Here is a 25,337-nt window from a genome sequence, read left to right as displayed (position 1 = left end):
AAGCCCTGTCATCATCATCATCATCATACACCTACGGCGACCTTGTAAGAAGGCAAATCATTCGCTACACACACCCACCTACCTATTCCCTACGACCACTCCCCTCATCCGATCCCACCCCCGTCCATCCCTATCGTCGCCCCGACATCGACATTAACTGTTTGTCCTTTTTAACAAATATAACAAAACTTACATCTTACTAACACGTGTGCGCATCGATTCGAGAAGTCAACGCAATTAATGTGCAATTTTTTATTATATATTTTTACCTTTCTCTAAGTTGCTAACACTTCTTGCGTTGGCGTCTTGTTTTTGGCGCGATTCTTTTTTCAAAACCCTCCGAGAGTCTTACAAAATAGCACGACGGACCGAGAATCCCTGCCAATTTACAATTAAATTTAATTTTAATTTTAATTTTATATCAATTTCTCTTCAATAAAACCATAAAGATTGATCAACATTTTTTTTTACAAGTAATTCGATCTCGAAAATAAGAATTATACATACGATACTATGAAAAAAAAAATATATTCTGCGTTTAAATTAGATATTATTTATTTCGAATTTTTTAACTTATTTCTTGCCCACCAGATGGCTGCATTAGCTGCAACGTTATGGTCTCGCCATCTATCTGTGAAATGTATAAGCTCGGATCCAAATGTAGTGAGTGCAGTGATCGACATGTTCCTCGTATGATAATTTGAAAAGAACAAATATTTTATATATTTAATAAGCTATTTATTCTGATTCATCCCGATCTCATTTATTTGTGATTACTTCGATTGATGCTTTGACTCGTTTTCAAATGAATCATCCTAATCAATGCGGATAAAAAAGAATCGTAGGTTTGTTTGCTAGTGCGCATGTTTTTTACATGGAAGATATGTCATAATCAGCTGATCAAATTAAAACGAAACGGTGGCAGGCATGTTAAGGACGATCGATTGTGTTGTCAGATAGCTGTCAATCGTAGATTTAAATATTTCTATCAAATTATGGATTAAATTTTGATATATGTGAGTGATTTAAATAGTGGACGTTCGTAATGGCATTTTTCGAGGTTAGTTTAGATATTTTAAAAAGTCAATTGTATCTTTTTCATTTATCAATAACCTCACTTTTACGCATGAGATACTTTATTACAAGAAAATATTTCCTTTTTAGTGGCGCCGATTTAATTTTTTTGATCTTAAGAAAGAAGTTGATTCTGGAAAAATAGCTAAAGCACTTGGGGTATGTTTAATAAACATATCAATTGTAATCATACCAAATTTCTCAGGAAACGTCTCAAAACTTTGATATTTTTTTATATTCTACAGGATGCACAAATTACTGCAGCAACCAGTGGTAATGGTCACTTGGTATTTGGAGATAATACTGGTAGTGTACACTTAGTTAATAGGACTTACGATGTTAATACTTTTCGTGCATATGAAATTACATTAACCTTAGCACAGCAAGTTCAACATTCCACTTTTCTCTTTACTATTGGGGTTAGTAGTATTTCTATTAAAAATATTCATTAATTCTTTTTAATTTGCCATTTCCTTTGATAGGAAGATGAACCTGGTTGTAATCCTACTATCAAAGTATGGAATTTAGCAAAGCCTGATAAACAAGGAAATCCAATCTGTGTTAGGATCAGTAGAGCTATTCCTAGTTACAGAGCAGTCCCAGTGACTACTTTACATGTACATACTAGTCTTTCTTTAATGGCAGTTGGTTTTGGAGATGGTTCGATAATGTTGTATAGGTAAAAGAAAATCATTTATTTTATGTATTTTATAACATTTGTTTGTAATGCATAGGTATCTAAAATTTACACTTCTAGAGGTAACCTGACAAGAGAAAGAAAAAATAAGATCAAAGTTTTAAAAGATACTAACATTTCCATAACCGGTTTGGCCATAAGATCTACGGACAAGCAAACTTACTTGTTTGTTGCCACGAATAATAATGTATTTATGTATAATATTACTTTAAAAGATAAAGAATATAAATCTGATTTGGACAGCATGGGCTGCGCAAAGAAATGTAGCGTTCTAGCTGAATCCATACAAGATAGTCATTTCATGATTGGACGTAACGATGTATGGTTTGCTAAATTTTTATTCTTTCTATGTATTAAGAAAATAAATTAATTTTGAATTATGTATAGGCAATATACTGCTATACGCCTGATGGCAGAGGGCCATGCTACGCAGTTGAAGGGCAAAAGATAATGTTAGAATGGTTTAGAAGTTACTTAGTAATAGTAGCAAAAGAGGCAGCTAATGTTCTGAGAACAACTACGACTATATCAGCGAAGCCAAAGTATTCAGAATTTCAATATAATAAACTCCCATACAACACGTAACATTATGTGAATATAATAAATTAATACTATTATAATCTTATTACAGTACTATTGAACCAATACCACCTGGTGTGGATAAACACATGATTACGGTTCTCGACATTCAAAATAAATTTATTGTCTTTTCTGCATCTATGATATCAGTACAAGCTGTTCTATCAGAATGGGGTGGTTTTTTTATTCTTAGTGGAGATAGCAAATTGTATCATCTGGATGAAAAAGATTTGCAATCAAAATTAGCATTACTTTTTAAAAAGAATCTATACGATGTTTCTATTAGGTAATATATTATTTATTATTATTATAATTCATATTTCAGGAAAATACTTTTTAATCGATCAGTAATGTTTATACTTTATTCTAGGATAGCAAAAAGTCAACAGTATGATACGGAAGGTCTCGTAGATATATTTCGTCAATACGGAGATCATTTGTATTCGAAAAGTGATCACAATGGTGCTATAGAACAATATATTAAAACTATTGGAAAACTTGAACCATCTTATGTAATACGGAAATTCTTAGATTCGCAACACATAGATAACTTAAAAACTTATTTACAAGCGTTACATAAAAATGGTCAAGCAACAGAAGATCATACTACATTGTTATTAAATTGCTACACAAAGTTAAATCATACGGATAAATTAAAAGAGTTTATTATGGTAAATGATATTACATAAGAATGTGAAAAAAATGTATTCATGACTTATCAAATTTTTATTAATTTTAGACGAAAGATCGAGGAGTTGATTTTGACGTTGAAATTGCAATCAAAGTTTGTCGTCAAGCATCACCCGAGGATGCTTTATTGCTCGCACAAAAACATAATAAACATGAATGGTATTTACGAATTCAAATAGAAGATAAACGTGAATATAAAAAGGCATTGGAATATATAGAAACGTTAGAATTCGAAGAAGTATGAGTTCTTTAACAATTATTTACTTTAATTTGATATATGTCATTGCAAGTATAGTGTAATAGAATGTTTGAATTTTTATAGGCAGAATCGAATATGAAAAAATATGGAAATATACTTATAGAAAATGTGCCAAATGAATCTACGCAATTTTTAAAAGCTTTATGCACTAATTATAGACCTTCTAACAAACCACTCGTAGATCAGGTATTATCGTATATTCAACGATCTCATTTATAAATAGAAAATCATAATATATTATATTTTTATCGTTGTAGAGCGCATTAGACGGTAGCACGGACCATCATGTCGACAAAGCAAATCCAGAAGATTTTATATATTTGTTCTTAAATAATTCAGTGCGTTTGGTTGAATTTTTAGAACATTTAATCAAATCTGAAAGCAAGTGGAGCACTCTCGTATACAATACTTTAATAGAACACTATTTACATCTTTGGTCAGCCCAGGATAATCATGTGACAAAAATGCAATACGAACAAAAAATCCTTCGATTATTACAAAATTCGGAAGCATCTTACGACAAAGATCAAATTTTGATTTTGTGCCATCAACATGATTTCCGTCGTGGATTATTATTTATTTATGAGGAAAATAAGTTGTATCAAGAAATATTAAGATTCCATTTGCAAAAAGGTGATAGTGAACAGGTATTGGCTACATGCAAAAGATTTGGTCATCAAGATCCAAACTTATGGATTCAAGCGCTATGGAGTGTAGCTAAAAATAAAAATGTATCTGCTAAACTTTTAGCTGATATTTTATCATATATAGGTAAGAGTAAATTGCACTAAAAAATATTATATCATAAAATTAAAAAAGGTTCATCGAGTTAATTAATTTTTTAGCACAAGAAAAGCTTTTATCACCCTTAATGGTAATCGATGCGATATCTACATCCCTATCTTGTACACTTGGAGATGTACGAAATTATTTAAATAGCGTGTTACGATCAGAAAATGAACAAACACAGGCTGACGCCGAATTAGCGGAAAAATATCGTTTAGACACTTCTAATTTACGAAAACAAATAGAGACAATCAAAAGTAATACTATAATCTTTCAAGGTTCACGTTGTAGTGCTTGTCATCATCAATTAGAATTACCGTCTGTACATTTCATGTGTCAACATTCGTATCATCAGCAGTGAGTAAATAATATTACAAACATCGTTTTCAATCTCGTTTAGAAATAAGTAAATTTTTATATTTCCTTGCTGTCAGTTGCTTTCAGAGTTTTTCCGAAAACGAAAATGAGTGTCCAGCTTGTCTACCAAATAATAAAAAATTATTGGATATTATAAGAGCGCAAGAACAATCGAGAGATTTGCACGAAACGTTTCACAGTTTATTGGATCGCGCAGAAGATCCATTTTCTTTGGTAGCCGATTACTTCGGTAGAGGTGTTTTCAAAAAATTAATGGTAATCACTGATGCAGATAAATCATTGTCCCCTACGCCAGTACAAACAGAAGAACAAAAATTAGTCTACCGACCTAATACAGAAGCAAAGATTAAACTAACGGAAAAGAAAAATACCAATCCGTCAGGTATTCATCGTTATTATTTAGTAGAATAATTTTTCAAAATTTTCACTTGTTTATTATATTTGTATATCTCAGCTAAACCAGATTCTCGTTACTCGAGTCAAGACGGTTATTCGAATATTTCTAATTTGATTGGAGATGAACACATACGTTCATTTACAAAACCAGATGTTTATTCTTCTTCATTGGAAGTAAATATATCAGGAACGGGAAGCGGTATATCAACTCCTCGAGGAAATTCGAGAAAAGCTTCGCCTGTGCCCATAAGAGAAGCCCGTATATTAAATAATATAACACCAAAATCATCTCCAATTCAGAAATTTTTCGTAGTACCAAAACCATCTACTGTACCAGTAAATCCTTTTAAAGTGGATGATTACGATGAATCGAAAAATCCATTTTCTGAGGATAAAGATGATGATGATAAAAATCCTTTTAAGGATGACGACGACGAAGATAATGATTACGACAAAAATTTAAATCCATTTGGCAGATAAATTATTTCCTTCCTTAATTAAACTGACATGAAAGCGGTAAGTTTTGAAGGAAATAAAAATGTTCGTGCATAATAAACTAATGCGTCTGTTGAAAGGTTATCTGAAAATGACTCATTAAATGACCACTTATAGAAAAAGAAAAAGCAAACTTGGCTCGTCTAAATATTAATTAATTAAATTCAGTAATACACTGAATGTAAAGGCAATTTTTAGTCATAATTTTAATTTTAATATTTAAATATTCATACTCGCATTTCATTTGAAAACATAACATCTAAAATGGATATAATGATCAATTATCGTGCATGAATTATGCTTATATGCATTAAAATATTATTTCACTGTATATATATTGAAATATAAACTTTTTTACTCTAGTATACATTTATAAATCCACACACACACACACACACACTAATAACATTTAACATCACGATATTTATGTATATGGTTTAAAAGAAAATAATAATTATTAAAATATATATATTTTATTTAGGAAAATATCTGTAGCCAATAGGTGCTACTTAATCTAAATGTCAAAGTAAAAAAATATATAAATTATAATACCATCGCATATACAATAATAATCGCTTATTTAAATACTATAAATTACTCTGCCGGAAAAAAGTAAGGATCGCATTATTCCTAATATGTGCATTTTTAAATTTGATTCTCATGATTAATTATCCATGCTATCCTTCCACTCGCATATTTTATTGCTAATTCGAGAAGCGTTCCAATTTTCTATAAGGTCAGAATTTCTTGATTTCACAAACATTGGAGTATAATATTCATCGACGGATTCTGGGATAAAAAAATCAGATAATTTTGGTACGAGATCTCTTTGCCTTGGTTGTGGGTCTCTACTACGCATTATCTTACTCGGAAATTGTTTTTCGTCTATAGACAAATCGACTAAATTTTTATAAATGACTTCATTTACAGGAAAATCCAATGCACTTGAAATCTGTAAAACAAATAATTAATGTCTATTTATGTTAATAATTAATGTTTACAATAATTTACCTTTCCATTGACTAGATCTTTGTACGTTGCAGGTAAATGCTCGATGTCTGTTACTATTTTCTCTTTTTTAACTTCATCCAACTTATTAATGGTACACATAATCGAATTATACTGTGGATATGATAATTTTTCACTAGGAGTAACATTTGATCTTACGTTCGTACTTTTATTTAATCGACGTACGTTCAAATCGATGTGCTTTTGCTTTGATATACTTGGTTCTATGTATGTTTTCGCATTAGATACTACAATATCGCGTAGGATAGATTTTTTAACAGGAGAACTTTTATTTTTAACTAAATTTTTATTATACTTGTAACATGGCATAACATTAATTGTACTAGATTTTGTACTCAAATTCTTTTGCGAATTTTTAGTAGATGTATCAGAAGTTTTTTTAATTTGTTTGTCAATATTTAAAGCATGTGGTTTATTTACACTTTTTGTTGTATTACGTTTTGTAACAACTGACTTTTGTTGAGTATCGACTTTGGTAGAATCTGTTTTCTTTTTTATTTGAGTTGTAATTTTGGAATGTAAAGGTTTTATGATTGCTGTGTCTTTTCTTAATTGTGATGATTTTTTTGTACCTAAATTTTTATTTTCTTTTCCTTTATCAAAGCTATTCTTTGTAGATCGGTCAGAAATATTTATTGTCGTAGTATTTTTAGATTTAAGAACTTTACATCTATCGCTTTGATTTGTAACCACAGGAAACGTTGAACAAGGTATACCAAGGACATCTTCTTGTGAAAATCTTTCACAGATTACAGATGTCTGTTCTATGTTATTATCTTCCAGATTTGCAGTCGAAGATTCTTTGTCATTTGTCTTACGAATTGATTGATCTTGTAAGAAATTATCATCTTCTTTTTGATGTAAAGCATGTATACCACTGTGTGAAATTACTGACTCTTTCTTCTCTGCATCATCGTTAGAACATGTACTTATAGCAATTACATTATCCAATTTATTATGTAAACTTTGAAGTTTAACAGATGTCTTGATGAGTCTATCATCTATAATTTTGGGTGGATGTTTATCCTTCTTATCTGCCAATTTGTTAGAATTTTCCTTAACGTTAATAGCCTGACTGAATCTAACTTTAGGCTTTGCAAACAATTTACTATCTTCAGACATTATAATTCATAATAATGACATACCGTAGAAATTAAGTAAAGTTAATAGCAAAAGATAAATGAGAGTATCAAGCAATTTTCATTCAAAAAATAATTACAATGCTTTAATAAATTGTTCCCAATAACAATGTCAAAACAATAGTTATGAAAATTCAAACAAAAATCCACAAAAGACAAAAATACAAACATTACTGTCCAACATTGCACGATACAAAATTTCTAAGTATTTTTTACCGCGTTATTTATTTTTTATATACCAAATTGTTTTCTTATCTGATCGTCAGATAGCGTTACTGCAACCTCGGGAGGGGGGGTGGACCTTTCATCTTTTTACCTTGTGCGCTTTGAAATTTGACGTCATTAAGATTCAATATCACGAAAATCAACATGAATAATTTAAATTGGTTGAACAGTACTTTTGAATAATGCAATGCCGCTTACAAAAGTGAAAGTTTTAACATTGGAATGCAGTTTAATTAGATACAACGTATTACTACAGCGTTAAGGAAAAAAAGTTCAATGCGGTTGTCAATTTGTCGGCGCTGCAGTTCGTCTGTCAGAATTTTACGTCGTTTTCCCTTTCGCCGCTCGATGTAAGCAGGTGTATTTCAACGGGTTGATTTAAGGTCGATAAAGTGATATGTATTTCGAGGGTAGGAATTTCCTTATGACATGTATATACAAAAAGGAAAATGCAAATATTTGTGAATTTTCGTCATATTAACCTCCCACGTTATACGCACGGAGTACGGTTTAATGTCGATCCAGTAAAGGCTAAGTGTTAAATCGCTTATTAACCACGTGAGGGGCTGGTGATGATGCAAAATAACTCAAAAACAAGAGAAATGTTTATCGTCAGAGCTCTGGAAAAAATCTTAGCTGACAAGGACGTCAAACGTTCCCATCTATCTCAGCTAAAAAGATCCTGCGAGTCGGCACTTGGTAATTTTATTTCTTTATTCATAACGTCTTTTATTTTATATCTATGATTATATAAACAAACTAATTTTAAATTTTATTTATTTTTTATCATTTTCATCTAATTAATCTCTCAGAGGATCTGCGCAATGAGATCAAAGATGTGCCCGTTGCACAAGGCGAAGAAACAACTTCAAATGCTCTACCGCAGCCAAAGAGCGATTCCAATGTTATCTCAGCAGAAAAGTACTTTCTGCCCTTCGAATTGGCTTGCCAAAGTAAATCTCCAAGAATTGTTGTCACCGCATTGGACTGTCTTCAGAAATTAATTGCATATGGTCATTTAACTGGAAATGTACCAGATTCTACAGAACCAAATAAGTTGTTGATCGTTCGTATAGTCGAGACAATATGTAGCTGTTTTATGGGTCCTCAAACTGATGAAGGCGTACAACTACAAATTATTAAGGCTCTTTTGACAGTCATGACCAGCCAACATGTTGAAGTACATGAAGGAACTGTTCTTCTTACCATACGTACTGTTTACAATGTTTACTTGGCATCGAGAAATTTAGTTAATCAAACAACAGCCCGAGCCACCCTGACGCAGATGATAAATGTGATATTCGCTCGTATGGAAACTCAGGCGGTAAAGATTTATATCTATCGAAAAATATACTTATTTTCATAAAATATATAATTAATTTGATATGTAATACAAATTATTATAATGGTTTTGTATTTCAGGAAGAAGAAAATGTTAGAACAGAGCCAGAACAACAACAAGATACTTCTGCTTCGAGTGGCGACACAGAAACAGAAATTGTAAATAATGATGAAGTTCCAACTGAAAATGTCTGCGAATCGCATGTTATAGTTAAGAGTATCTTAGACGATATTATTCATTCAGTCGTGCCAGAAGATGCCGCGAATGTAGCAACTTCTGAAGAAGCCAGTTTAGATCAAGTGCCTGCAGAAGATAATACGGATGAGGCAGTTGCAGAGAGTGACAATATGGTTACAGCTAAATTTACTCATGTGTTACAGAAGGATGCATTTTTAGTATTCAGGGCACTCTGTAAACTGTCGATGAAACCTCTCCCAGATGGTACCCCAGATCCAAAGTATAAACATAATTTATATATTTATTATATGCTTACAAATATTTTCATAGAACAATTAATAACTGTTGTTTCATTATTTTTTAGATCGCACGAATTAAGATCGAAAATTCTATCATTACAGTTGCTTTTAGGAATATTACAAAATGCTGGTCCAGTACTTCGTTCGAATGAGATGTTTGTAATAGCTATAAAACAATATTTGTGCGTCGCATTGTCTAAAAATGGGGTCTCTTCTGTTCCTGAAGTATTCGAACTATCATTAGCTTTATTTTTGGCGCTCTTAGCTCGCTTTAAAGTGCACTTAAAGATGCAAATAGAAGTGTTTTTCAAGGAAATATTTATGAACATTCTTGAAACGTCTAGTAGTTCCTTTGAACATAAATGGATGGTTATCCATGCTCTGACTCGTATCTGTGCGGATGCGCAAAGTGTCGTTGATATATACGTAAACTATGATTGTGATCTTTCTGCAGCTAATTTATTTGAAAGGTAGTTACTCAACTTATTCGTACATAGTATTGTCAAACTATCATGCTAAAAGTCATTTTTAATTTATCATTCGTAGATTGGTGAACGATTTGTCCAAAATTGCGCAAGGACGTCAAGCTTTAGAGTTAGGTGCATCTCCGAATCAAGAAAAGTCAATGCGTATTCGTGGTCTCGAATGTTTGGTCTCAATTTTGAAATGTATGGTCGAATGGAGCAGAGATTTATATGTAAATCCAAGCGTACCTGCGGATCAACAATTGCCTAGTGAACCTCCCGATCTTCCCCTCGAACCACCTCTTCCTCGTTATGGAAGTGCTGGTAGTTTATCCTCTGCAAACTCTAGTCTCGTAGGAAATAAGGAAATACCAGATTCACCGGAACAATACGAAGTACAGAAACAACAAAAGGAAGTCTGGGAAGCTGGTATTGATATGTAAGTAAAATAATTTATGTTAACATTGCTAAAAAAACAATGGAGACCATTTTAATAATATCGCTTAATTAAAATTTAGTTTTAATCGGAAACCAAGTAAAGGAGTGCAATATTTACAAGAACAAAGTCTTCTTGGTACATCCCCTGAAGATGTTGCAAGATGGCTTCATATGGATGAAAGATTGGATAAAACTGCGATTGGTGATTTTCTGGGTGATCATAATCATAATCAAGTAATGTATAATTATATAGATCAAATGAATTTTGCGGATCGCGACTTGGTCACAGCTCTTAGGTATTTCCTAGAGGGTTTTAGACTACCTGGCGAAGCACAAAAGATTGATCGTTTAATGGAAAAGTTCGCCAGTAGATATTGCGAATGTAATCCAAAGTAAGTAATAAATAAATAACTTTTAATTTCCTATAATATATTAATGCTACATTTTTTACGTTTTAGCAACGGATTGTTTACAAGCGCAGATACTGCATATATATTAGGTTTTTCTATAATTATGCTTACGACTGATCTCCATTCTCCTCAAGTCAAAAATAAAATGACGAAAGAGCAATATATCAAATTAAATCGTCGCATTAGCGATAACGAAGACCTGCCGGAAGAATATTTATCAAAAATTTATGATGAAATAGCTGGTAACGAAATCAAAATGAAATCAAATCCTAATCGTCCTGGGAAACAAGGTACAAAATAATATCAATTTATATAAACATGTTGTATATACACAAAATAAATATCTAATAAGTAATTTCATTTGATCAGTAATTTCAAGTGAAAAAAAACGTAGACTCCTATGGAATATGGAAATGGAAGTAATTTCAACTGCGGCAAAAAATTTAATGGAATCTGTTAGTCATGTTCAAGCACCATTTACAACAGCTAAACATTTAGAACACGTACGTCCTATGTTTAAAATGGCCTGGACGCCCTTTTTAGCAGCTTTTAGCGTTGGATTACAGGATTGCGATGATCCTGAAATAGCATCTTTATGTTTGGATGGCATCAGATGTGCTATTCGTATAGCTTGTATTTTCCACATGACAGTAAGTACTCTTGCAGACGTATTTTAAAAATATTAAATGCTGATGTAGAAATACTAGATTATTCGTTGTTCAATTTAGTTGGAACGTGACGCCTACGTTCAAGCTTTGGCTAGATTTACGCTTCTAACGGCAAATTCACCGATTACGGAAATGAAAGCAAAGAACATCGACACGATAAAGACATTGATCACCGTTGCTCACACTGATGGGAATTATCTTGGTAGTTCGTGGTTAGATGTTGTCAAATGTATCTCACAATTAGAACTAGCTCAACTTATTGGAACAGGAGTAAGACCGCAACTTCTGGGACCTCCATCGAAGCCTCATTTTCCATCTCCTCTCTTTACTAATTTGGCACACAATAACTCGTATCAAAATAACGGCCTTAATTTAAGTTCCTTAGATCGTAAGTATTCAATACTTTTCCTCAAAAAGGGTTAACTAATAACTAAAACTTTATATAAAAAACATTTGTTCTCTTTACAGCAAGCGTGAAGGAATCCATAGGGGAAACAAGTTCTCAAAGTGTAGTTGTTGCTGTCGACAGAATATTCACTGGCTCTACCAGATTGGACGGAGACGCCATAGTTGCATTTGTAAAAGCACTTTGTCAAGTATCTTTAGAAGAATTATCACATCCTACGCAACCCCGAATGTTCTCGTTGACGAAAATAGTTGAAATTTCTTATTATAACATGGGTCGTATAAGGCTTCAATGGTCAAGAATATGGCAAGTTCTTGGCGACCACTTTGACAGAGTTGGTTGCAGTCCTCGACAAGAAATAGCATTTTTCGCGGTGGATTCTCTCAGGCAGTTGGCTACGAAATTTATAGAGAAAGGCGAATTTGCTAATTTTAGATTCCAAAAAGATTTTCTTAGGCCATTCGAACATATTATGAAGAAGAATAGATCTCCAGTTATCAGAGATATGGTCGTTCGATGCGTAGCACAAATCGTTCATTCTCAAGCTCCGAATATTAGATCTGGATGGAAAAATATATTTAGCGTTTTCCATCACGCAGCAAGTGATCGTGACGAGTCTGTAGTTGAATTAGCCTTCTCCATGACAGGGAAGATAATAAGTAAGCTATTTATAATAATTCATTGTATTGATTATCAGAACGTTATTGTCTTATTTTCTAACATAAATTATTATTTCTTAGATGAGCTCTACGCCGAAGACTTTAGTATTATGGTTGACTCCTTCCAAGATGCCGTAAAGTGCCTCAGTGAATTTGCGTGCAATGCTTCTTTTCCAGATACTAGCATGGAAGCAATTAGACTCATGAGATCTTGCGCATCTTACATCGTTGCTAATCCTAATCTATTTGCCGAGGGTATGATGGATGATAGTGGAATAGTTTCAGAAGAAGACAGAGCATGGGTATATAAAAGATAAATATATTTTAATTAAAATATATATATAAAATTTGTGTTGTAATGATACTCCATTTAGGTGAGAGGATGGTTCCCGTTACTTTTCGAACTATCGTGTGTTGTAAGTAGATGCAAATTGGATGTAAGAACACGGGCACTAACTGTTTTATTTGATGTTGTCAAAACTCATGGCGCATCGTTTAAACCGCACTGGTGGAAAGATCTATTTCAAGTGCTCTTCCGAATATTTGATAATATGAAACTTCCAGAACAGCATACAGAGGTTTGTACGATAGCGTCAATTATAATTATGAATTTCAATTTATTCGAATTTAGTAAAAATAAAATTAATCTTACAGAAGGCTGAATGGATGACAACGACGTGTAATCACGCTCTTTATGCTATTGTCGATGTATTCTCTCAATTTTATGACACGCTAGGTCCACTTTTATTGGGTCAATTGTATTCTCAATTGCTATGGTGCGTTCAACAGGATAATGAACAGCTCGCTAGGTCAGGTACTAATTGTTTAGAAAATTTAGTTATTAGTAATGGAATAAAATTTGACGAGAAGACTTGGGATAATACGTGTCGTTGCGTACTCGATATATTCGAAAGTACATTACCAACAGCTTTAATTACTTGGAAACCACCATCACCGAATAACGAAAATGCAAAATACAAGTTATTTTCAGCTTTATTAATTAAATGTGTGGTACAATTGGAATTGATTCAAACTATAGATAACGTAGTATTTTATCCAGCAACATCGAGAAAAGAAGATCAAGAGAATCTTGCTTTAGCCCAAGCCGACATGCTCAATGGAAAACCTTCTGAATTAGGAGTTCAAGGTGGAGGAGATCAACAGAAGGAAGAGCAAGGAATGTATTGTTCGTTAACGACTACACATCTTTTACAATTGGTTGAATGTTTATTAAAGTCACATCGTTTTGCTAAAACTTTCAATTCCAATCACGAACAACGCCAACTTCTTTGGAAATCTGGTTTTTATTGCAATATGAAATCAGAAACTGGTTTATTGAATCAAGAAATACAATCTCTGGCGTGTGCTCTTCGTATTCTTTTTAAAATGTACAGCGACGAGGCTCATAGAAACGATTGGGCTAAAGTAGAAACGCTTCTAGTCGAAGTAGCTTGCGAGGCATTAGAATATTTCCTTGCTCTTTCTAACGAGATGCATATCGATGCGTGGACACCTATACTTCTTTTACTTTTAACTAGAATTCTTAAAATGAGCGATAGTCGATTTGCCGTACATGCATCTAGTTGTTATCCTCTGCTTTGCGAAGTCATGTGTTTTGATCTTAAGCCAGAATTACGTTCGGTTCTTCGTAGGTTTTTCCTAAGGATCGGGCCGGTATTTAGAATTACGCAACAGTAGCATTGTAATGTAATTTATTTCTTGTAAATCGTATTCACTCTCTTTCTCTCTCTCTCTCTATCTCTCTCATGGTGTACTTTATATAAAGAAAAAAAAACAAAAAATCGGGAAAAGAAAAAAACAACCATGTATTATTTTACATTACACGTATACATATATACATATTATACATAGTCATTGAGTAGCCATATAAGTATTACTATGAACAGGTATGAAATAGTGAAGAGTAGTGATCGTTTATCATTTTCAAAGTAATGCGTACGAATTGTGTATGATTATAATAAGTAGTAAAAAAAAACACATGCAAATTATACATAAATAGAAAATGTCTACAATTTGTGTATCATATGCGAAGATTATGGCGTTACATATATATGTATATATNTATATATATATATATATATATATATATAATTATATATATATATATGTATATATGTATATTTATGCTTACAATTATTTATGTCGACTTGGTCACTCCATCTTATTTAAATAAATTAGATAGAAAGTATGTTTTATTTCAGTACATTCAATGAAGTTTCCAACGTGCCATAACATTATTGCTTTTTTTATTCTTAATAAGATTAAGTTGAGACAATGCGCCACATCGATCTTGAATAAATGTAATATATTTGTGTAAACATTTCGGATTTAAGGTACTCAATGCTATTAAGATTTGGTCCCATGGAATATTTTTCTCTTAAACATTTTTAAAATACTTTTGTCATTGATTTTAAAAACTTTTTTTTACTCTTCGACCAGGAAGTCCCACCAAAAGTAGTTTGTGAACAAATAAAAATATTTTCTTTGTATACATATATACTTGTAAGGCTAATACTATTTGATGTTCTTCTTTTCTTTTCAAATTCTTATTCGGCCATCATTAATTATGCTTTCTTCTCAGTCTTCTTGGGTAACAAAACAGCTTGAATGTTTGGTAAAACTCCGCCTTGAGCGATGGTTACACCGGACAACAATTTGTTCAATTCCTCGTCGTTGCGAATGGCCAATTGCAAATGTCTTGGAATAATTCGCGTCTTTTTGTTATCGCGTGCAGCATTGCCAGCCAATTCCAAAACTTCAGCAGCAAGATACTCCATTACTGCAGCTAAGTAAACTGGTGCTCCGGCACCAACGCGTTCAGCGTAATTACCTTTTCTCAACAATCGATGAATACGACCAACTGGAAATTGTAATCCAGCTCTGTTCGAACGAGACTTTGCCTTACCCTTCACTTTACCGCCTTTACCACGTCCCGACATATTCAAATTCAAGTTCCAAGTTTACTGGGAAATCAAATACGCGTTTACGTTTGACGCTTTAGTAGCATACAAAAAATGATGGGAAAGTTAAGGTATTTATGTATCCCCTCTTTCTCTCCAGGCACGAATAGCAGCGCGCCAAACGCTGCTACGTTCTGATTGGTCTGTTCCAACTACTACCGCATATATAAAAAGGGCACATAACACAATTTTCTGTTTCTCTGGTTGTTTCGTTCAAGAAATTTTGAATAGTTCAACGTTCGTTTTTACAAGAAAAAATATATTTTTCTACTATGGCACCGAAAAGCAATAAAGTTAGTGTATCGACTAAACTTAACAGTAGTGCGATAAAAAAGGGCGGTAAAGCTCAGAAGAATATAATAGATAAAGTCGATAAGAAGAAAAAGAAGAAAAGAAAGGAAACTTACGCAATCTATATTTACAAAGTATTGAAACAAGTACACCCGGACACTGGAATCTCGAGCAAAGCTATGGGAATTATGAATAGTTTCGTTAATGATGTCTTCGATCGTATTGCTGCGGAATCATCGAAATTGGCTCTATACAACCATCGTTCAACTATTACATCTCGGGAAGTACAAACTGCTGTAAGATTAATACTTCCTGGTGAGCTCTCTAAACACGCTGTTAGCGAAGGTACCAAGGCTGTTACCAAATACACGGGTAGCAAAATGATGTGATGAAATATTCCAACTAATTAAGATGTAAATATACTTAATTGTACTTGTTTAATTATCTAAATGTTGTATCAATTTAGTATTACTGTGTAATTGATTGCATGCAAATTGTTTTACTTACGTTACTCTCCTTTTCATTATTTCAATTAATTAATATAAGATTAATGAAATATTTTCAACGTTGTAAGGAAATATCTAAAATTCATATAGGGGTCGTACCATGTGACGATACAAGCGAATTTATATAGAACGATACTTGCGCCAAAGCATGTTGTAACTAAAGGGTTAATATAGTATTATGATCAAGTTTTGAGTTACCGACTGAGTCGTTGCTCAAAATTATACATTATAAATCAAACTTATAAAAATTGTTGTTACTGGTAATGAATTAGTTTCCGTTATATGTAATCAAGTATTTCAAAAATAGTCTCGTTTATTTTTGTATTTCATTAAAAATAGCGCAGTGATTTGTTTCTATATATTTTCGTAACTAATTAACTAGAAGAGAATAGCCTTTCGAAATAAATTCCATTTCTGTTTTCTGTTTTCGATAATACTACATATATATGATCACGCGTGTGTATGTCTCTCACACGTATATCTACTAGGGAAGCTTTCGTCATCACAGAAAGACGTGGATCGTCGCGATGCTACAAACCAGCTGCGTCTCAGCTGTTTTCTATCTCTTCCCTTTCGACCATCCTTTTTTTATCCCGGCGTTCTTTTGGACATTTGGAAATAAAATGCTAAACGAACGTGACTCGAAACTACACAGAGATTTGATTTTTCTCGTAAAATCAAATCTCATGTATGTGTCTTGTTTGAAATGATGTCCTATCTGTTTTGTTTTTCTTTTTTTTTGTCAATGTGTATATAAGTGTTGATCGTTTTTTTGATTCTTATAGATTCGATTTTGTGTTCAAATTTCGTTAGACGTTACTTTGAGCTAGGCTCATTGTTATATGGGATACTTTTTGCCTTCAGTATTTTTTGAATTTTCACATTGAAATAGTAAATCAAATTCCATGGTCTATTGTTACCTCTGTTTCAGAAGCTTTTGGTGAATTCTTGGGTTTCTAAAATGTCCTAAAAAATTAGACAATACATTGAACAGACCTTTCTTCAACACACTTTACGACCCAAACGGTTCAGATATCTCTTAAGTCTATTCTTAACAAATTTTTCACAAATAAAGAATCTTTTCCTTTTCCTTTTCCTTTTCCTTTTTTCTTTTTTTTTGCAGTCAGGGTCCTTCTACATAAAAATGCGAAGAAAAAGAAAGAATATTACGATAAAATACTTTAATTTTTGTACCACTTGACCAGAATGGCCCTTCGAATAAAATTTTCGTTTTCCTTATTTTAATTCTAATTGTAAATTTGTAATCAATGTTACGATCAAATCATAAGAAATTTATTATTAATTTGACGGTAACTAGCTAACTCTAGATATTATTCAACGTGTCGAGAGAAAGCACGCTCTTCGGTATAGAAATATATTTCACAGGGCAGGAATAGGATTGTGTGGCAAGGACGAAACTGGATATCGAATAGAACAGGTGAACCGGATAAGCTTAAACAGCTGTTTCCGCGCTTTATCCTAACTCCAATTTAGTCAGCTTTCTTCTTCCTCAAACGTATTGCACTCAAGTCTCTTATCCCTTTTTACCCGTTTCCTCGTGTCCTTTATCTTATGATCACTCGCACGTGATCTTTCATCACGTACAACTTGAAGTTTTGCAAATTTATGAATTTTCACGGAATTTCGTTACTTTGTACAAAATAAAATTAGGGTAGGAAAAATAGGATGCTGCGTGTAATAAAAATAAAAGTATAAAAAATATTTTGTATGTGCATAAATAAATAAAATAGTATATATTTGTACGTGTGTTGGATGATGCGTGTTTGTATCGGTATGCGTATGTATGTACATGGAAAAAAAAGAGAGAGAGAGAGAGGGAGAGAGAAACGGAGGGGCAGAAAAGCTGGAACGTTTACCGACGATGCAAAGTAATACAAGAGCACGCTTCGAGCACGCCCGTTAACTCGATGGAGAGTGTCACCGGCAGCACTCCGGATTGAACTTTTCCAAGTGCTTCACAGTCCGGCTAAAGAAGTCGTCGACGAGATTTTAACTGTAGAACCGAGGCACTACTGAGCTTGTACTGAGAAAGAGACTGACAGCAAGAGAGGAAGGGAGAGTGAAAGAGAGAGTGAAAGAGAAAGAGAGAGAAAAGCTTCGAGGAGACCGATTTGCGATGTTAACATATATTATATACTTTCTCTGTGGACACGTCATTAGAGCATAATTCTTTCCATTCAAAATATTCTTTATTTTTTTTCTTTCTACCTCTACCTTTAAAGACGATTTACATTTATGCGAACAAAATCTCTCATTTTCTACGTAAAAACATTAACAAAGTTTTTTTATAGAATTAATTATTAATTTTTTTTTGTTTTTTCTTTTTTCCATTATTTTATAATATCATAATATAGTCGTAAAACGATAAAAATCGTTAAGAAGAATTAATTTTCGAATAAGAAAAAAAGATACTATGCGGGTCTCTTAAGATATGGATCATAGAGAATTTCTTAGGGATTTGCCGTGGTGCCGATGACGATTTACGCGAGTACAAAAGCGATATATCCGTAAAAGCGCTGCAAAATCAACTGATATGCTTCTCTCTCTCTTTCTCTCTTTTGCTCGCGATAGGAGTGACTTCGTGCTATTGACATCCGCTCCTCGTGGTATCGACATCCCGGTACAAGCTCGTGCCGAGAGCACGATTTCGCGTCACTTTCAGAGAAAGAGAGAGAGAGAGTGAGAAAAGGGGTGAGGGGGAGAGAGATAGGGGGGAAGGGCCTGTAGACCATGGGCCACCGACGTTGTAATTTTCGCACTCGTGAAAATTACACCGACTATCGCCGCCGATAAGTCGTAAATTAGCAGTACATTCGATCCCCGAGTTGACCGTGTAAAACGGCCATTGGGATTCTCCTGCGATTGACGCCATCAACGAACGAAAGTTACGACGACGAGAGAGAAGCGGATTCCACAATAAATTGGAAATTAACCGCCGCGAATCGGTCGAGGCTCGTTAACATCGACGAGACCCCCCCCCCCTTCCTTCTCCTCAATGATCTATGCTTCATGAAAATCCCGCTGAAATAATATATACTTCGATTCGAGTTCTCTCTTTTTTTTTTTTTCGTTTAATTTTTACCCGCGTATAATTTTTATATTCAACAACATTTTTTTTTTCATATAAATCGCGTAAGAAATCGTTCTTATATGTAAGAATATTATGATAAATCATTTGAATAACTACACACACAAGTTAATTTTTCATAAGATTTTGTTCAATTTCTTTGCAATACGAATTTATTAATGAGTCTAGAAAAGAATTATCGACGTTAGGAATATAACAAGTAAATAAATCGTAAATCGATAATAAAAGTGTATAGAGACGAGCCGAATTTAATCGAAAGTCCAGAGCATATAATTTTCCAAGACAGAGGCCCAAAAGGAGAGAGAAGACAGTTTACGTGTTTCACGAAGAGAAGTCATAGTTGTATCGGGTAAATGAACTGAACTCTCTCTCTCTTTCTCTTTCTCTCCTTGTTTCTTCGACATTGCCGACAAATTGAGCTCCTAACCAAAACTTAGATTAGTTTCTGGACTAATTCGCGCTTCGTTATTAGCGCCGGCGTTAATCCAATGTCGCGGTCTATGTCAGAACACGAAACGATTTGATAAACTGCTCATCGCTAAAACTTTTGAATTTTCTATTCTAATTATATATCGTTAGCATTAAACGAGGATTTGACGATGTAATAAACTTTGACAAATCTATGGAAAATCCAATTTAAGATTAGGACAACAAAATATATACGGAATATTTCATAATATGTGGGACCCACTTAGGGGGTCAAACAGGAAACCGAAAAACAAGTGGAGGAGGAATAAAAAAGGGTTCGTACAACAAACATGTGTCCCCATTCGAGTCTTGCGTTTCAATAATATTTTCTTTGTTATCTACCGAGTTTATTTCCGTGTGTTCGACGATGATTTCCTTTTCTATAAGATTACGTACGGATTGCATCATGGGGGGTTTTCTATTTTCAATGAAGCGACTTTTGAAATAACCAGTATATATATATGGAAAAAAAAAGTAGAGAAAAATAAAAAGCAGGGACGAAGAAAGAAAAGAAGATCGGTGGGCTCGTAAACGAGAAAATCGAGAATCGAGAAGCGAGAATTTGGAATCTCGCTTGGTACCTACGAGTGTGCGTATGGCAATGACAGGAGCGTGACGAAGTGCTAATAATACGTACAACAATGGGACAGGACCGGGCGTGCGCGCGAGCATAACCAACCTGAATACCTAGAAGAGACCTCGACGAAGGAACGCACGACGATCTGGAGGAACGTGACCCCCATCATCCCTTCAAGGAACCAACAATACTTCCATAGATAACATCGATATTTTGCCAATTAATCTAATTATAAGTTCATCGTCTGAAGTAATTTTCAATTCTGTATAAATATGTGTGTCATAGGACTTTAGTTATTAATTAATCAAAAATAAAACAAGATCATTTCCCATTAATCCAAGATAATATAGATAATTGATAAATTCAACATTTCATCGGTTTATTTTTCGCGTTATATTACGCATTGGTATAATCAACCGGTGCCTTGACTTTGTCTTATATATTCTTCGATAATTGGCCGATCTAAAAATAAAAAGAAATTGTACAAAAATTAAAAGAAAGATAGGACATATATACGCAAGACAAAATATTAATTAATATTTATATATATATTATCGTAATCTATATATTATATATATATATATATATTATCGAATATCATTCCAAATTTTATCCAGGAACGTCAAATTCACATTCTCCTTGGCAATCTCACATTTGCAAAGGACAACGATGATTCTTCTTTGGAGAAAATTCCCGGAAGGGTTGTTGGAATGCGAGACAAAGATCGAGAGGAAGAGAAAGAGAGAGAGAGAGAAAGAGAAATAGATAGACAGAGGTGAAGGTGTACCCTCTTCCGAGGTGAGGCTGGATGCTGGGATAGAGGTAAGTTGGAAGGGTAGAGAAGAAGTATGAGAGAAAGAGAGAGAGAGAGTGAGAGGGGAGGGGAGGGTGGTGAAAGCAAGCTATTTCTCAGCTTCAACAGCAGGGCTTTTCTTCGCGAGAATATATCGACACGTCAGGAACACACTGGCCCGTTTACAATATCCGCGTATAGGAGGCCGTGTGCGCGCCTATATTTTGACCATCTCTCGCGCGTCATCCTAAAGGGTGCCAAGAGAAAGAGTTTAGTCGATCGGCATCCTTCGATCCTTTCCTTATCGCTTATCGATAACTAAAGATAAGAAAAAGAAAATGAAACAAGCAGAAACAATAGAGAAAGAAGAAGACACAACTTTTTCAAGTTTGTTACTTCGATTACTTTTTTCTATCGGGAAAAAAAATAATATATTTTCCAAGGTTCACGTTTCATCTACCATGACCTAGGGTAAATGAATAAGAAATATGAGAAGAGAGAGTCTCTATGAGATTTATCTCTTATATTATTGTTATATTTATTATTTTTGTCTTCTTTTTTTTCTTTTCTACTTTATAGTGCGAGTGTAAAGAATATATAAAATTATAAATTATAGAGATATATTAAAAAAAAAGAGAAAGAGATAAAATACAAATAAAAATGTGGATAGCAATAATAAAATGAAAATACCTAGGCAAAGCTGACGTTCTAATTCAGTAACACTTGGTGTGTTTCGTTCACAGTACACAGCATCCACCTGTTCTTGTCCCAAGCGTTACACGTCATTGTACCGAAACCTCGAGCGCGCACCCAGTACCTATCTACCAGTTTTTACCCGACATATTTTCATCTCTGATCTCTGATTGTTCAACTTGAAAGCTTTTCGGAGTATATTTAGAAAGAAAAAAATATAGGGGAGAGAATTCATTATATTAATAAAAAAAAGAGAAAAAACATATCGATCAGGTTTATGACAATGATCGTGTTTTCTAGATCGCAGAATCAGAAGTAACACATTTTTGTATTTCTTATGGTTGCAAAAAAGCATTGTCTCTATTTTACTCTTTGTTATTAATATTCCTAGATAATTAAACGAAATAAAACGTCATATCGGATGGATTCCTTTTGGAAATATATGAAAAAAGAAAAGAAAAATTTGACGAGAAAATAAATCCTTTAATTAAAATCTATTTTAAAAACCGAAGTCTCTCTCTACTCGAATATGCTCGTAATCCAACGTATACAACGCATAGTCATAATTCAACAAAACGAAAGGAAGTCCAGGAACGTAAATCAAAGCGGTGTGAACCGTTCGGTGAGCGTTTCTATCACTATTTCGGTACAACGAGGTCCCCTTCTAAGCGACACAGGGTGCCTGGAAGCTAAAGAAGAAGAAGAAGAAGAAGAAGAGGTGGTGGAGCAAGAGGAAGAGGAGAACAGAGGAATAGGGAAAAAGAAAAGAAGAGGAAGAGGAATAAGAATAAGAATAAGAATAAGAATAAGAAAAAGAATAAGAAAAAGAATAAGAAAAAGAAGAAATGTGTAGCACAGGTTGAGGCCAGTCGGAGGTTCCCTGCTGGAGGTTAGCAAACCATCTCTTTTTCCTCTTCTTCGGTTTCCTCCCCTTCCTCTTCCTCCACCACCTCTTCATATGCCGCCACCACCACTTGGTCCTTTCGGTTCACCCGCGTAGACACTCAGTCGGCCGCCGACAGCCGTGCGCGCGTCACATCTTCTCGTTTTATTCGAGTTTCGTGTTCATACTTCGAATGTCAATTCGTTGAACTTCTCTCTCTCGTCGAAATATAGAAATAAAACAAAATTATTTTATGCTCGTTTGCTTTCTTTTTTTTTCTTTCCTTCGTCGATCGAAAATAATCATTTTTTCAAAATTTCATTAGGGAAAGAGAGAGAGAGAAAAACAAGGGGGTTTGGTGATATTCAAAAAAAGGGGGTAAAACGAAAATACAGTGCGCTATGAAATAACAAATCAATGATATAATTCGAATTATAGAATGATGCTGTTCGTCAAGTGATCACAACAAAAACTCGAGAGAGCCAGTGATTATTATTATTATTATTTTATTATTTCGTTTAATAATTTTTATTTGTTTCCTTTTTTTTTTTCTTATACATTATACAATTAAATTTTGAAAATTATTATTGCTGGGATCTTTTGGAAACTACAAAACTGACTCAGAAATCTAATCGCCGATCTAAACGCAGGTGAGAAACACTTTTTTTTTGTTTTCTTATTAAAAATATTTCTCTTTTTTTCTTTTCGTTTTTTAATTATATCGTTGTTGGCAATCGACGTAGACATTTTTCCGAAAAAAGATGAAAGAAAAAGAAGAAGGGGAGGTGGAATAAGGTAGAAAAGGGTGGGAAGGGTAAATAAGAAGATAGGATGAACGATAAGTAAATGCCGAAAAATCATATACGTAGGCGTTTGCGCGCGCACACGCACGTGTATTCTGATTACGCGGAAGAGAGATAGATAGATAAAGACAGAGAGAGAGAGGGGGGGAGATTGAGAGAGAGAGAGAGAGAGAGAGAGAGAGAGAGAGAGAGAGTCAGCAGACAGATAGACAGAGAGAGAGAGAGAGAGAGAGAGAGTCAGCAGACAGATAGACAGAGAGAGAGAGAGAGAGAGAGTCAGCAGACAGATAGACAGAGAGAGAGAGAGAGAGAGAGAGAGTCAGCAGACAGATAGACAGAGAGAGATGCAAACGGAAACGAAGAATATCAGAAAATTGTCCGGAAGGCAAAAAGCAAGTTGCAGCAACAGCAATAGAATTGTTTGGAACTTGAAGTTTTCTTTAGAAAATGAAATGGAAAAAAATGATAAGAAAAACTGTCAAAAACATTCTTTTGCGAATTATTAGGTTCTTCAAAACGTATTTATCATATATATAATATATATATTAGGTTGTTGGAAAAGTAATTTGGTTTCTTTTTTGTTTCTTCAACGGCAAAATAATTTTTATTTTAAAGATCCAAGGATGTTTGGAAACGATCATGTAAATAATCGAATTTGATTAGGCTATAAAATTACCACCGAAATATCCTTTTTTTGATTGAATCGAAAAGAATGTTTTTTTGATATTTGTGGAGTAAGTTTTTTTAGGTAATCGATAAACGTATTTTTCGATTAACAAAATTTTCCGATTGATCAATGATAATATTTTGTACGAAAGAACATATATATTTACTCTTTATGATTAATTGTGTTGGATATTCGATTTGTACACCTGTAGAATATTTCTATCTTGCTTTCTCTTTCATTTTCATTTAATTTCTTTTTTTCTTTGATAAAAGATAAGGCAACGCGTTTGATAAATATATTCTCAATGACACCTCTCGAGAATATAAATGATTTTATTGAAATTATTAAACGGGGTAATAATTAGAAGACGAATTAAATCGACTTATGTTAGTTTTATTTTATTTTACTATTTTTTTCTATTTTTTATTCCTTTTCCTTTTTTTTCTAGTTATGCGCGAATTAACCGTTATTAAAATTAACCAACTTAATAATAACGAACCGCAAGAAACACGTCAGGTACACATGCGCTTTGCTGGTAGTACTCGGGGGCTGCCGTTAACGAGCACTCGTAATGAGTTCGGTAGTTCGATTAAAAGTCTTCAAATTTCTAGAAATCTCGAAATTCCGTGTTACGACGCGTAAGTTCGATTTTATTATGTATAAGATTAAAAATAATAAATAACAACGCGCGTCAGGAAACATTATTTTTTGTCAAATATAATATAATACGAAGTAACGTAATTTCTTTTTCAAATCATCATATGTAATATCAAGTCCCAATAAAGGGACGAAACGTCCAACTTAGTTAAATTAAGTTCTACTTCTTTTCATGTCCAAGTTTCCTATGAACCTTTATCATCAATAAATAAATAATTTTAACGGCCGAAAAAAAACCTCCTCTTTTGTTTTGTTTATAAAACGATAGGAGAAATGAAACATTTAATCCCCGAATCAAT

At 33.5% G+C, this 25,337-nt stretch overlaps 6 protein-coding genes across 10 annotated transcripts in view; 4 read left to right on the top strand and 2 right to left on the bottom strand.

Moving 5' to 3' along the window:
- The first annotated feature begins 691 nt into the window (after positions 1–691).
- LOC106786713 (vacuolar protein sorting-associated protein 11 homolog) lies at positions 692–5,716 on the top strand. Of its 3 annotated transcripts, none has more exons than XM_014748413.1 (14): positions 692–1,060; positions 1,165–1,233; positions 1,320–1,493; positions 1,557–1,753; positions 1,832–2,090; positions 2,159–2,313; positions 2,403–2,636; positions 2,721–3,021; positions 3,090–3,278; positions 3,363–3,485; positions 3,557–4,070; positions 4,145–4,442; positions 4,520–4,845; positions 4,918–5,716. In XM_014748413.1, exons 1-14 carry the CDS (start codon positions 1,046–1,048, stop codon positions 5,337–5,339), a joined length of 3,276 nt encoding a protein of 1,091 aa, XP_014603899.1. In that variant the 5' UTR covers positions 692–1,045; the 3' UTR covers positions 5,340–5,716. The 3 variants fall into 3 exon arrangements, with proteins under 3 accessions (XP_014603899.1, XP_014603901.1, XP_014603900.1); XM_014748415.1 differs by having other exon boundaries at positions 1,038–1,060; positions 1,320–1,347; XM_014748414.1 differs by having other exon boundaries at positions 1,038–1,060; positions 1,320–1,380.
- A 95-nt stretch (positions 5,717–5,811) lies between these two features.
- On the bottom strand, positions 5,812–7,754 carry LOC106786714. The gene is made up of 2 exons (XM_014748416.1): positions 6,366–7,754; positions 5,812–6,306 (listed from the first exon to the last, which is right to left on the bottom strand). Exons 1-2 carry the CDS (start codon positions 7,503–7,505, stop codon positions 6,019–6,021), a joined length of 1,428 nt encoding a protein of 475 aa, XP_014603902.1. The 5' UTR covers positions 7,506–7,754; the 3' UTR covers positions 5,812–6,018.
- Positions 7,755–7,852: 98 nt separating this feature from the next.
- On the top strand, positions 7,853–14,410 carry LOC106786712 (brefeldin A-inhibited guanine nucleotide-exchange protein 2). The gene is made up of 13 exons (XM_014748412.1): positions 7,853–8,446; positions 8,560–9,071; positions 9,170–9,546; positions 9,631–10,035; positions 10,112–10,468; positions 10,548–10,859; positions 10,926–11,167; positions 11,247–11,527; positions 11,606–11,933; positions 12,014–12,610; positions 12,692–12,912; positions 12,985–13,188; positions 13,265–14,410. Exons 1-13 carry the CDS (start codon positions 8,320–8,322, stop codon positions 14,306–14,308), a joined length of 5,007 nt encoding a protein of 1,668 aa, XP_014603898.1. The 5' UTR covers positions 7,853–8,319; the 3' UTR covers positions 14,309–14,410.
- Positions 14,411–14,807: 397 nt separating this feature from the next.
- Positions 14,808–15,661, bottom strand: LOC106786747 (histone H2A). Its single transcript, XM_014748475.1, has one exon. The coding sequence runs from the start codon at positions 15,568–15,570 to the stop codon at positions 15,196–15,198; it is 375 nt and encodes a 124-aa protein (XP_014603961.1). The 5' UTR covers positions 15,571–15,661; the 3' UTR covers positions 14,808–15,195.
- A 132-nt stretch (positions 15,662–15,793) lies between these two features.
- Positions 15,794–16,559, top strand: LOC106786746 (histone H2B-like). Its single transcript, XM_014748474.1, has one exon. The coding sequence runs from the start codon at positions 15,864–15,866 to the stop codon at positions 16,269–16,271; it is 408 nt and encodes a 135-aa protein (XP_014603960.1). The 5' UTR covers positions 15,794–15,863; the 3' UTR covers positions 16,272–16,559.
- Positions 16,560–21,189: 4,630 nt separating this feature from the next.
- The window catches only part of LOC106786706 (protein CBFA2T2), a 29,910-nt gene continuing 25,762 nt past the window's right edge, over positions 21,190–25,337 (top strand). Inside the window, exon 1 of one of the 3 annotated variants that reach the window (XM_014748386.1) lies at positions 21,190–21,364. The gene's annotated coding sequence lies outside the window, so the exon portion shown is untranslated. Of the gene's footprint in view, positions 21,365–23,192; positions 23,562–24,949; positions 25,020–25,337 lie in introns of those variants that run through there. The other 2 variants (XM_014748385.1, XM_014748388.1) reach the window with 2 other exon arrangements.

Source organism: Polistes canadensis, unplaced genomic scaffold, assembly GCF_001313835.1.
Source record: "Polistes canadensis isolate GaletaPanama2010 unplaced genomic scaffold, ASM131383v1 scaffold_80, whole genome shotgun sequence".
In the NCBI taxonomy this organism is placed as follows: domain Eukaryota; kingdom Metazoa; phylum Arthropoda; class Insecta; order Hymenoptera; family Vespidae; genus Polistes; species Polistes canadensis.
The sequence above is the reverse complement of the archived record's forward strand: the minus strand, read 5'-3'. Positions and strand labels throughout refer to the sequence as shown.

Coding starts and splice junctions, on each gene's coding strand:
- LOC106786746 (XM_014748474.1), top strand. CDS start 15,864: ATGGCACCGAAAAGCAATAAAGTTAGTGTATCGACTAAACTTAACAGT.
- LOC106786714 (XM_014748416.1), bottom strand. CDS start 7,505: ATGTCTGAAGATAGTAAATTGTTTGCAAAGCCTAAAGTTAGATTCAGT. Junction 6,307..6,365: donor AAGATCTAGTCAATGGAAAG/GTAAATTATTGT, acceptor TTTGTTTTACAG/ATTTCAAGTGCATTGGATTT.
- LOC106786712 (XM_014748412.1), top strand. CDS start 8,320: ATGATGCAAAATAACTCAAAAACAAGAGAAATGTTTATCGTCAGAGCT. Junction 10,469..10,547: donor TGGGAAGCTGGTATTGATAT/GTAAGTAAAATA, acceptor ATTAAAATTTAG/TTTTAATCGGAAACCAAGTA. Junction 12,913..12,984: donor CAGAAGAAGACAGAGCATGG/GTATATAAAAGA, acceptor TACTCCATTTAG/GTGAGAGGATGGTTCCCGTT.
- LOC106786713 (XM_014748413.1), top strand. Junction 1,494..1,556: donor CTTTTCTCTTTACTATTGGG/GTTAGTAGTATT, acceptor TTCCTTTGATAG/GAAGATGAACCTGGTTGTAA. Junction 2,314..2,402: donor ACTATATCAGCGAAGCCAAA/GTATTCAGAATT, acceptor ATCTTATTACAG/TACTATTGAACCAATACCAC.
- LOC106786747 (XM_014748475.1), bottom strand. CDS start 15,570: ATGTCGGGACGTGGTAAAGGCGGTAAAGTGAAGGGTAAGGCAAAGTCT.